Here is a 12,038-nt window from a genome sequence, read left to right on the forward strand (position 1 = left end):
GTCCCATTCACTGTCCATGGTACAGGCCCTGTCATCTGATGTCAGATCTGCCTTACTCAAGAGCAAAGCAGCTGCCCCAGGTGGCCTACATATTAGCAGCCACTTGGTGGGGGTGGGAGGGCACATCAACATGGAGGACTAAAGTTGAGATCTGCCATCAAGGAAATTTGAAGTCAATACGTGTGGCCTTTGGGGGATTGGGGATTGAACCTATGGCCCCTGCATTTGCTAGGCAAGCACTCTACCAAAGAACTCTGTCCCCAGCCTTTTCCCGTTTTATTTTTTCTATTTTTTTTTTTTTTAGTTTTAAATTTTACCTTTATTTTGAGATGGGGTTCCACTATAAAGTCTTGGCTGTCCTGGAACTTGCTATATAGACCAGGCAGGCCTTGAATTCACTGAGATAGATCTGCCTGTGTCTACCTCTCCGGTGCTAGGATTAAAGGGGTGACCACCTCTAATCAGACTTAATACTTAGATCTCTAGTTTCTTTTCTCCCGTGAGATAGGGTCTAACTAAATCTGCTGGCCTTGAACTCACCCAGGAAAGCACTTGTAGGACCTAGAACGTGTGTTCCCACCTCAGTCCCCCGAGGAGCTGGGATGCCAGGCCTGCGCCACCAGCCTCGGAATATGCCTCCTAACGGGACTTGGCAGAATAAGCCAAAACTCATTCCATTTACCCAGAAGAATTGGAAGGAAAGATGAAACTCGTGTCACGAGCATTAAGTGGGGACCGGGCTTTGCTATTCCTTTCATCCTATGACACACTCTTGGTCCCAAGGCTACCATGAGGCAGATTCTAGGCACCCCCCTATGACATCTCCACATGTTAATTTTTTAGATTTATCATTTGTTTTCTGTATGAATTAGTGTCTTGCTTGTCTGTATGGATGTGCACTGTGTCCTCAGATCACAACAGGGCACCGAATCCCCTAGAACTCTGGGTGGTTGTGAGCCATCATGTGGTTGCCGGGAACTGAACCTGGGTCCTCTGCAAGAGCAACAAATGTTCCTAAGTGCTGAGCCACCTTTCCAGCTCCAGATCTTCAAGTTTATACACAAGTTACTGTCCCTCTAAAACCAACCACCTCCCCATCAGCCATCAGTGGTGCAGGTCGAACCCAGCTATGCCCTCCAAACCCTGGGCTGAGGCCAAAGGGAAGGAAGAGTCTGTCAGTCTGGCAGGACTTTTGGAAGGTCACATGCCAAGTTGTGGGGTGGAAGGATTGGATGGAAGCAGTAACAAACAAAAGGTAAAACTGCGTGCGTGCGTGCGCGCACACACAAACACACACACACGCCTCTGCTGCAGTGTGCCATCTGCCTGTTCCCCATGCCGAGGCTCTCTTCTCACACCTGTAAACTGGGCGGAAGAACAACTCCTTGGAGTAAGAATTAAGTTCATGAGAGTAAAAGGCTGCTTTGCCTCCACCAGAGAGCCTCCTTGGACACCAGTCTTGTAGGGCTGTAAGGATGTGTCTCCTGTCCACTGCTGGGGCCTGAACTCCCTGAGCCGCCTCCTCCCAGCCCCCACCGGGGCCACTGGAACTGTGAAAGGGTTATTTTCTGCACAAGGAATTTCACGGCTCAGGAGGTGCTGGCTCAAAACCCCAGACCACAAAGGTGTCTGGTGTCCCTGGCTATTGGCCACTATGTCCTGGACCTGCCCCACACTGTGGCTTCTCCAGGATCTTATTCCAAGCAGAACTGGTAGCTAGGATGGGGCCAGCCACCCCTTGCTAAGAGTCTCCCACCTTGGTCCTGGTGACCTAGAACTCTATAATGGGCCAAGAAGAGGTCAAGGTGCTGGGGACCTGTTGGGACACAGGACAGTATTCTCACCCTGGAGAAGGTGCAGGCAGCAGACAGACCAATCGTGTAAAAGAATACAAGCATGGTGTGGTGGTGCACACTGAAACAGGAGGACCACCAGGTAGAAGCTAGCCTGGGCTACATAGTCAGAGCCTGTCTCTAAGAAAACAAAAGGGCCTGGAGAGATATGGCTTAGCAGTTAAGGGTACTGGCCTCCAGGCCTAATGACCTAAGTTCAACCCGTAAGACCTATATAGTGAAGATGTCTTCCAAGTTATCCTCTGACCTTCATATGTATGCCTGGGCATGGATGTGTGGTCTCACACGCACAGAGTAAATACAATATAATAAACACCGAAACAATCCCTTGTTGGTACCTAACCAACATCTAACTATTCCGACAAAGTAAATAAAAACCAAGATGGCCCAGTAAGTATGGAGAGAGGCAGATGATTCAAAATGCGCACAGAAAATAGGGTGAAGGTGACATTGGAGCCCTGCGTTTTAGAACAGAGAGTCAGTCCTTCCATCACCTGGGGACAGTGGGCGGGGATGGGGTGAGGGGTGTCCAGGCAGGAAGTAGGGCAAAGGCCCTGAAGCAGTGATGAGCTGGTGTGCTGGGGGTGGGGGGAGAATCGGTGGACGGTAGAGTGGGAGGAGAGCTGGGAAGATGACGTCAGAGTCGCGGGGCGCGCAAGGGGGGGGGGGTAAGATCGCGGGAATGGCTCTTTTGAAACCTGGCACCTCCTTCCCCAGAGTGGTGGGATGTCAAGGTACCCTTTCGGCTTGTATATGGTTTGGAGGTTTCTATACAGCCCTAGCCTGACCCCTTCATCCCTTCGAGCCCTCTTAGGTTCTGGCTCAGTGACCTCCAGTCCGAGGGATCTCAGATATCAAAATAGATCCCACGGATGTCCCAGCCCCATCTCCTCGTGAACTCGATAAGGTTGACCTCCATAACTAGAAAAACAGAAACTGGTCCCCCGAACTGTCCTCCAAGTCCTCTTGGGTGTCTGGAGATGACCTTTCTCGGAAGAAGAAGAAGAAGAAGAGGAAAGGGTCCCTCCATTCAAAAGAGTCTGGCGAAGTCGGAGTGACACAGGCAACTCCTCGGGTGCGCAGAAGCCCGGGAGCCACCAGAGAGGCCGGTGCCCCGGCGTCTCCCGGGCCGCTGCGGCAAAGGCTGGGCGGCCGCGCCCTCCCCCCGCGGTGATTCATCCCGCCCCCTCCCGTTCCCTCCTCCCTCTTTTGGCTCCCTCCTCCCTCCCGGGCCGACGCTGCAGTGCGCAGGAGCCCTTGGTCCGCGCCCCAGCGCCTGGAGCCCGACAGCGAGCTCCCAAGCTGCGTCCGGAGCCAGGCAGGGGTCGCCACAGCCTGGATGCGCCCTGTGGCGCGAGCGCACGCAGCATCCCGAGCCTCCCGCCGCGCGGCGGGGATGCCCGCTCTCCCGGCCCCGGGGCTGGGCCCCCGGCGGTAACCGGAGCGGGGGGGCGCGCCCCCCCAGCCGCAGCTGCCGCGCCCGCGCCCGGCGCCCGGGCCAGTCGCCTCCGGGCCCCATCGCCTGTCGCCGCGCTCTGCGCACCCGCTGCCCTGCGCGGCCATGGGGACTCTGCTGGCCCTAGTGGTGGGCGCGGCGCTGGGTGAGTGTTACTGGGGGACACGCGCCATTGGCACTCGGGACGCCCCCCGCCCGCGTAGCTCAAGCTCGCCAAGTCCCTGCCTGGGAAGTTGTGCGCGGTGCGAGGTCACTGGGGTCGCGGGACCCCAGATGACACGGGAAGAAGGTCTTGGAGATACAGGAGATTCTCGGGGGTGGGGGGAGCACTTGGCACGGAGATTGGTCTGCGGGCGCCGGGCCGGGGGCGAAGAGACGCGGAGTCAGCTGCTTGCAGAGCCCCGCAGGCTGCAATGTGACACCCACAGCCGCGTGAGGGGTGGGGGGAAGGCGTCGCCTGGGGACTGGGGCCCGGAGAGACAAACCCGGAGGGATGGATACCGAGGGAAGATATCAAGCATGCCCTGGGAGTGGGAATAAACCAAGAGACTGAGGCGGACGACAGGGACATTGGAGCGAGAGAGTTGCGAGCCGGAGCCAGGGACAGAGAAACTTGAGAAACGTGGAAAGATCTGGAGAGACGGAGAGGGGATGTAGAATGCCAGCCAGATGGGAGTTTAAAAAACAATAACAGTAATAGTAATGGTGAGACATACAAGGATGGGAAGACAGAGCGAGGGACACAGCGGTGCTAGGACCTCAGACACCCCTAGGAGGAATAAATATAAGGGACACTGAGGCAACAGGGAAGGTGAAACAGAAGCCCTGAAGACTAAGAGATCAGGAGGCTGGGGGACAAGGAAGGGACCCAGAGCTCCAATAGGAGACAGGACTTCGTCAGCTAGTGAGTGGTGGAGGCAAGAGGTGACAGGTAAGAGGGTGAAGGAGGGACCTAAGGCTGAGCAAAGACCCCGAGGCAGGAAAGAACTTTTAACTTAGAGTGGAATGTCTTGAAGTGAGGGAGTCTGTGAAAAAGGGGACAGAGCAGGGTGGTGAAGTTGGGGAGGGGGTGGGTTACAGAGAGGCCAGAGGGAAGAGGAGTGGGGCTGGAGTGAGCCCCGCTCAGCCAACCTTCCCATCTCTCAAGCCGTGACTGGTTCTGCAGACCAGTTTGGTGGGATTGACATGGACCGCTAGAACCCCTGCCTAGAAGGCCGTTGGCCTTTTGAGGGCCAGGGTGCTTCAGTGGAGTTACTCACCCCAAGGATATCCTCCAAAGTGCATATTCTACCTAGCGACTACCTAATAGGCAGGGGAAGGGAAGAGTGGGTGGGGGGTGAGAAACTGAGGCTCCCAGAAGATGGGGGGCTTGTCAAGGTCACACAGCCAGCGAGAATCAGGGATAGGTTTGGCATCCACTCTGTGCAGAAATGGTGAAAAGGGAACAGATGGCTTTTGTGGGGCAGCAAGCCCAGTGCTGCCTAGAGTGGCAGGTGCCTCGCTGAGTTGAGCCCACTGTGTCCGCAGTGTCCTCAGCTTGGGGGGGCTGCGTGGAGGTGGACTCCGAGACGGAGGCCGTCTACGGGATGACCTTCAAAATCCTGTGCATCTCCTGTAAGCGTCGCAGCGAGACCAGCGCCGAGACTTTTACAGAGTGGACCTTCCGCCAGAAGGGGACAGAGGAATTTGTCAAGGTATGTGTGGGTGCCTGGGCTGGGTTAGCATCTAGGGGATTGAGCCCGCAGTGCTGGCTCTCAAGGCTGCTTGCTTGCTTGCTTTTCGGTGTTGCTTTTAGTGCTGTGGAGACAGGGTGTCGCTAAGTAGCTCAGTCTGGGCTCTAACTCTTGGCAATCCTCCTGCCTCAGTTTCTCAAGTACCGGGATTACAGGCAGGCATTTGGCTGGTGTGAGTTCTTTGCTAATGATGAAGATGTGGATATGATGAGTGACCTGGGTTTAAATCCCCATTATTAAAGACTACTGATCACCTTAGGCAAGTCACTGCGCATGGGTCCTGTAACTGTGAGGGGTCGTGGTCTCTGCCCCATAATTTTTTTAAAATTACTCTTATTGTATGTGTATATGTCCATGCCATAGCATGTGTGTGGAGGTCAGAGCATAACTTGCAGGAGTCCATTTTCTCATTCTACCACATGGGTCCTAAGGGTCGAACTCAGGCTATCAGTGTGGTGGCAAGTACCTTAACCTGCTAAACCACCTCACTGGCTTCAGCCCCTTAGGTCTGCACTAGAGTTAAATGAGTTGATGCAGCTGGCATATGGTGGGTAGTGAAAACCTGTCATTGGCACCAGCAAAAATGTCTTGGGCAGCCATAGAGCAACATCAAAGAACAATGTTTTACTCTGTGTGTATTCTGAAATGTGTGTGTGGTAGGACAGGGAGCCTGTGTCTGAGGGTGACCAGTGTCTGGGAAAGAAGTGTGGAGAAGGGGAATGCAGAAGCAAGGCGGAGCTTCAGACTGTGGGATTGTGTGTGTATGTGTCTTGGGGCTAGGACAGTCGGGAGCAGCCATGGTCCCAGCTGAGATCTCAACCTCCTTGACCCCTCACTGCCCAAGTCAAGATGTCTGAGCTTGGGCTGGGGACATAGCTCAATGAGAGAGCACTTGCCTGAAACCCACCAGTAAGGAACTGAGAGTGGGGCTTGGCAATAGAATCCTTGCCAGAAATTCAACAGTGAGGGGCTGGGGTGTGGCTCAGTGGTAGAGCCCCTGCCTAGGATCTCCCAGTGAGGGGCTGAGGCATGGCTCAGTGGTAGAGCCCCTGCCTAGCATATGCAAAGGTTACAATGCCAGAACCACAGAAAGAACAAAACAAAAGATGCTGCTCCCATCTATACATTATCTGTCCTTGGGAGGGTCAGGATGAGGGACAGTATGGTGGCCACACTTGTGGAAGACAGACCCAGTGACTTACATACCTCACTCATCACTAATCACCCCAAGATCCTACGTTATGAGAACGAGGTGCTGCAGCTGGAGGAAGATGAGCGCTTTGAGGGCCGCGTGGTGTGGAACGGGAGCCGGGGCACCAAGGACCTGCAGGACCTGTCCATCTTCATCACCAACGTCACCTACAACCACTCTGGTGACTACGAGTGTCATGTCTACCGTCTCCTCTTCTTTGATAATTACGAGCACAACACCAGCGTCGTCAAGAAGATCCACCTGGAGGTGGTGGACAAGGGTGAGTCGGCAAGCCAGATGGAGGGACAGATGAGACCAGCCAACAGCCCGCAGCCACAGGGGAAAGGACACCCCTTTCTGGTTCTACAGGCTTCAGCCCACGGGCGGTCAGAGTAGGTCTTTCCCCCATAAATCGTGTGCACTAAGTTGTACTCAAGCTGTGTGACCTCGGACAGGTGTCTTCCTTTCTCTGAGCCCCAGGATTGTCCCCAGGGACCGGAGAGAATATCGTATATGCCTTGGAGTGTCTCTTAGGTGAGGGCACACAGTAATGAGCTGGGGCCTTACTGGGGACCACAGAGGCCTGGGGTGTTTCTGAGTGGAGCCAGCATTTTGCTTTTAGCATCCTTGGACTGCTTTCTCAGACCATAGATTTTAGTTTTGAGGTAGGGTTTTGCTTTGTAGCCCAGCCTACAAGCCAACTCCCTTTTGTTTGTTTGTTTGTTTTTCAAGGCAGGGTTTCTCTGTGTAGCCCTGGCTGTCCTGGAACTCCTTCTGCAAACCAGGCTGGCCTCGAACTCACAGAGATCCAACTGTCTCTGCCTTCCAAGTGCTGGGACTAAAGGCGTGTGCCACCACTCGGAGACAGAGCTTCTTCTGATCAGCATCAGTCGGAATTTTCCAGAGTTAGTGTGTCCTCTTGTCTTAGAAAGTCAGGGAGCTATTCCAAGCCTGGAGGCAGTGAAGGACTCTGGGAAGTGAATCCCTGGGGGCCAGTAGCACTTCCCATCCTCCCGACCTGGTCCCTTGACATTCTGACTCCTTTAAAAAGTCCCTGTTGGACCCTCCCACCAGCATCTGAGGGAGGGGCTTCACCACCCCGTATGGTTGACACAAAGGTCCAGGCTCAGGGAAGTGAGATCCTGCAACCAAGTCACCTGACTGGGTCGTGGATCTGAATCCAGCCTTGCTTGGGTTAACAACCCCCAGCCCCAGGCGGTTTCTCGGTTTCTCGCGTGCATCCGTGTTCCCTCAGCCAGAGTCTGCAGGATCCTTGTTATAATTAGCTTTTTTTATGTTTCTCATCAAAATGGTACAGAAGGCAAGTGAGAGGCGCATCCGAGGGAGGCACGGGGACGTCACCGCGGTGGGTGTGTGGTGGGCGGTGGGCACAGAAAGTGGAGTTTTGCCTGCGAGGTCCGGGTCCAGGGGAGCGAAGGCCACTCCAGACCCGAGCATCACAAACCCCAGCTTCTGAGGGGAAGCTGGCAAGCGCCCTCAGTCTCCGCCTCGCCTCCTGTGGGCCCTTGCTCAGGCCACGCCCACCGCCAAGCTTGACTTTTATCCACATTCTCGGCCCAGCCATACATAACTCTCCGTCCAGCACTCTTACTGTGTTCAGAACACAGAGCCCTTTCTGCTGAGCTCATGTTTCCAGAAGAATCTAGGTAGCATGTTCTACCTGCCATACCACAGTACTGTTGCTTTAATTTTCTTTTTGACAATATTTTTATTTCTTCGGTGTGCGAGGCGTATGACGTGCACACATTGTGCGGCACACGTGGAGGTCAGAGGTCAACTTGTGGGAGTCAGTTCTCTCTCCTTCCACCACGTGGACCCTGAGGAGCAAACGCAGGTTATCAAACTTGGCGACAAATGCCTCGACCAGCTAGGCCATCTCAGTAGCCATAGTTGATTGTATTACTTTTTGGTATTTAATTACTTACTTGCATGTTTATTTTGAGACAAGTCGTCTACTATGTAGCCCAGGCTAACATCAGATCCAAATTCCTACTCAAACAAATTCTCCTGCCTCAGCTTCCTGGGTACTGGGATTATAGGTGTGAGTCACCACACCTGAAAAACTAATGTGTGTTGTTTCATTTTCCCAGACCCAGAGTTTCTCTTGTAGCCCCGGCTGTTCTGGAACTCGCTCTGTAGACCAGGCTGGCCTCGAACTCTCAGCTCCACCAGCCTCTGCCTCCTGAATGCTGGGATTAAAGGCGTGTGCCACTACCCCCAGCTGTCCATAGCTGTTTTTTTTTCTATGTTCTATTTTTGACTTATGTTCCTTTGGGGGCTTTAAAGAAAAGACAAGGTCTAATGTTACCCAGGCTAATGTTCGACTTGCTCTCTAACCAAGGATAACCTTGAACTCCTGACTCTCCTTCCCATACCTTCCACATGCCAGGATTAAATGTATGTGCCACTTTGCCCGTTCTCTTGAGTGCTGGAACGCAAGCCCAGGGCTCCGTGCATGCTAGGCAAGCACTCCCTCTGTAGCCCAGGCTGGTGTGAGACTCCTGCCCCAGCCTCCCATGTGCTGGGCCCAGAGGTGTGAGCCATCTCACCTGGTTCCTACCAGGTCTGGTTCTTGTTCTCACCCGCTGTCTTGCTGTGTTCCCGGCGTCACCCATTGTAGCCCCTAAACACGCTTGGAGTCACATCCCAAAGCCGAGTGATGGATGAAGGTTGGAAGGTGGCAGGAAGCAGCTGGGCTCGACAGGGGACAGTTACACACTCAGAGGATCTGCACCTCACAGCGTCTGAGGCTGCGGAGGACTCTGGCCCACAGAAGGGCTGCTGTGTGGACCCAAAGGCAGTCTTAGAGGATTCTAGGGGCCTTAAGTAGGCAAAGGCCCCGATGGGGATCCTTCCTGAGGCTGAGATAGAAGCCGCGCTGTAGGGAGAATTCAAGGCCAGTTTGGCTACATAGAGAGTCCCTGTCTAAGGCAAACAAAGAGAATTTAGCAGAGTCGGGTAGAAAGGGGTCGCTCATGGCATGGGTGATCCCTGATGAATGAATGAATGAATGAATGAATGAATGAATGAATGAATGAATGAGCGAGCAGATGGGGGAACATCCAGCCCTGTACACTGCCCTCCTCCCTCTGACCCAGAAACACCAGCATTGTCTTGGCAGGACAGCAAGCACAGGCTCGCAGGAGAGGAAGACCTCACTGGCCAGCAGGGGTGGGGCGGTGGTGGGGGGAATGAGATCCGGGCTACCAAGGGGGCCAAATCTGGCTGAGGAGTTGTGCCAAAGCGTCCTTCCCCTCCAGTCCCCTGACTGGACACGTTCCCTTTACAGTTTAAATTTAGGCCCCAAAGGAAGCTGGAGAGGCAAGCCGGCAATGCAGAGAGCAAGGAGGCTTTCCCAAAAACAGCCCATGCCGAGCAGCGCTGGCCACCATGCTCCCTGTACTTCTGTTGCCTCTCCGCAGCAACTCTGAGAGTGTTTGTCCTCATCTGACAGAGGGGCACTGAGCCTCACAGAGGGGGAGTCTTTTGCCCGAGGTTGCAGAGCTAATAAAAAGCAAAGCCAGGTGGTGGTGGCACGCGCCTTTAATCCTAGCACTCCAGAGGCAGGCTGATCTCTGTGAGTTCAAGGCCAGCCTGGTCTACAGAGCTAGTTCCAGGACAGCTAGGGCTACACAGAGAAACCCAGTAGACACAGAGTGGCCTCAATTACAACAGTAATAAGAACACCCCTTGAGAGTCATGACAGGATGAACACTGTCCTGAGAAACTCGTCTTGTTTGTTTGTTTGTTTTTGCTGTTGGAGGAAACCGTGGCCCGGTGAGGCTTAGTCACTTTTTAAAGGTCACACAGCTGGCGGAGTTGAGATTTGAACCCCAGGCATTTGATTTGCAGAGTCAGACTATCAGCACGGCAGGTGCACCCTCCTAAATGTCACAAATGCTACAGGGAGGCAGGATGACAGCAACCCCTAGGCCCATCCCAAGCACCTTGTCACTTGATCAGAGTCCCTGTAATTCCTGTGGAAACAAGCACAATTACCTTGTTTGCGGCCCAGGCTCAGAGAGGTTGAACCACTTGCCTGAGTTCACACAGCAAACATATTACACTCTGGGGCTGTTGTGTCTCCTTGAGCTGGAGCCTCTGCCCCTTCCTTAAACCATGTCCGGCCCCTGCAGCCAACAGAGACATGGCGTCCATCGTGTCGGAGATCATGATGTACGTGCTTATTGTGGTGTTGACCATATGGCTCGTGGCGGAGATGGTGTACTGCTACAAGAAGATCGCCGCTGCCACGGAAGCTGCTGCACAAGAAAATGCGTGAGTGTGGCTGGCGAGGCGGGCTGAGGCCACCCTGGTGCCATCTGGCACCCCAGCATCTGCGGCAGAGACTAATAGCGTAGCTGCTTGCAGATGAGGGGAAGAGGACAGCACCGCTGCCAGGCAGCAGAGCCAGGATTCGAACCCTAGTCTTTTGGTTGCCGCTACAGATTCCTGAATGTCACAGTGGTGCCCTGTAGTTACAGAGGCCTCTCAGATTCAGGGGTTCCCGCCCAGTCCTCTGCAGTCTTAGTAGCCCTGCATGCCTGAGGCAGGGACCCCATTCTGCTCAGGGTTGGGCCCAGGGGTCACTGTCTGCCTTGCTTTTCCCTGAACAGCTCGGAATACCTGGCCATTACATCCGAGAGCAAAGAGAACTGTACAGGCGTTCAGGTGGCTGAATAGTGCTGGTAAGGCTGATGAACCGCTCTGGGCACCGCCAGCCAGGAGGAGGGTTCAGGGACTGGGTCTCCAAGTCTCTACTTCTTACCCTGCAGGCCCTGGGCTTCACCTCAAGGAAGAGCCAGCCCTGCCGGGTATCCTCCCCAGCAGTGGGGATCAGCCCCTGATGGGTACCCTCCCCCGCCTGTGGGGGGTCAGCCCCTGATGGGGACCCTCCCCCAGCAATGGGAGTCAGCCCATCGGTCTCCCCAGCCTCACAATCCTGCAGAGGAGCCACCTGGGTGGGAGCGGGCAGGGACTGATCCCACCTCACCCACCGCCTCCCGCCCACCCTCCCACCGCCATGCATGACGGGTGAAGCAATATGGCCGCCCCACCCTGCTTTTGCTGCCTGTTTGGGGGAGGGGGCGGTGAGGCGATGGGGCAGGCCCCGCCCCCTTCTTTTTGCTGATTTGCACATAGACCACTTCCAACACGCACTGCCAGGCCAGCCGGCTCCAGCCCTGCTTGATGGGGTCAAGAGGGGCCGGGACAGGGACAGTCGTGGGCAGGGGGTTCTGGGTTTCATCTCCCTTCCGCTTCCTCCGGCTGGACCTGGGGTTCCCTCTCCGTGACACCTCCTAGACCTGGCCCACCCGCCCTCTCTCACCAGCCTTCAATTGTGGTCTCTCGGGAAGGGCCTCTTCGGCCTCCTCTCTTTACAGAAATAGTTTTGTTCATGAAATAAAGATTCTTGGACTCGAGTCTCCAGTCTCTCATTAGCATCCCCAGCTTCCCCGGTCCCCGTCCCAAGTTGGCCTTGGAGTGTCTTTTGGGAATCCTTCTTCCCAACAAGCAGCAGGGCCCTGGCCACATTGGAGGGACTGAAGAAGGGCTTAGAGCTTGGTTAACAGTGTGACTCTGGGAGTCGTTATTTCCGTGGGTAGGAGTCAGGGCCGGAGTTCAGAAGGCGGCTTTGTGATCTGCAGGGACAGGCAACTGGACGTTGGGGTTTTGTGGAGCTTGCTATGCTCTGAGAATTCTGAGTAAAAATTTTGGGGAGAGGGAGAGGGCAGTGCAGTGAGACAGCAAGAGGATGGACGGAGGCAGAGAGAGAGAGAGAG

At 54.7% G+C, this 12,038-nt stretch overlaps 1 protein-coding gene across 3 annotated transcripts; it reads left to right on the forward strand.

Annotated features, from left to right (window-relative positions):
- Positions 1-3,271: 3,271 nt before the first annotated feature.
- On the forward strand, positions 3,272-11,678 carry Scn1b (sodium voltage-gated channel beta subunit 1). 3 transcript variants are annotated; one of them, XM_075984784.1, is made up of 6 exons: positions 3,272-3,454; positions 4,837-5,003; positions 6,274-6,514; positions 10,392-10,533; positions 10,872-10,943; positions 11,031-11,678. In XM_075984784.1, the coding sequence occupies exons 1-5, from the start codon at positions 3,415-3,417 to the stop codon at positions 10,936-10,938; spliced, it is 657 nt and encodes a 218-aa protein (XP_075840899.1). In that variant the 5' UTR covers positions 3,272-3,414; the 3' UTR covers positions 10,939-10,943; positions 11,031-11,678. The 3 variants fall into 3 exon arrangements, with proteins under 3 accessions (XP_075840899.1, XP_075840909.1, XP_075840918.1); XM_075984794.1 differs by lacking the exon at positions 3,272-3,454 and adding an exon at positions 3,784-4,240; XM_075984803.1 differs by lacking the exon at positions 3,272-3,454 and adding an exon at positions 3,848-4,014.
- Positions 11,679-12,038: the final 360 nt, after the last annotated feature.

Source organism: Microtus pennsylvanicus, chromosome 1, assembly GCF_037038515.1.
Source record: "Microtus pennsylvanicus isolate mMicPen1 chromosome 1, mMicPen1.hap1, whole genome shotgun sequence".
Classification (NCBI taxonomy): Eukaryota; Metazoa; Chordata; class Mammalia; order Rodentia; family Cricetidae; genus Microtus; species Microtus pennsylvanicus.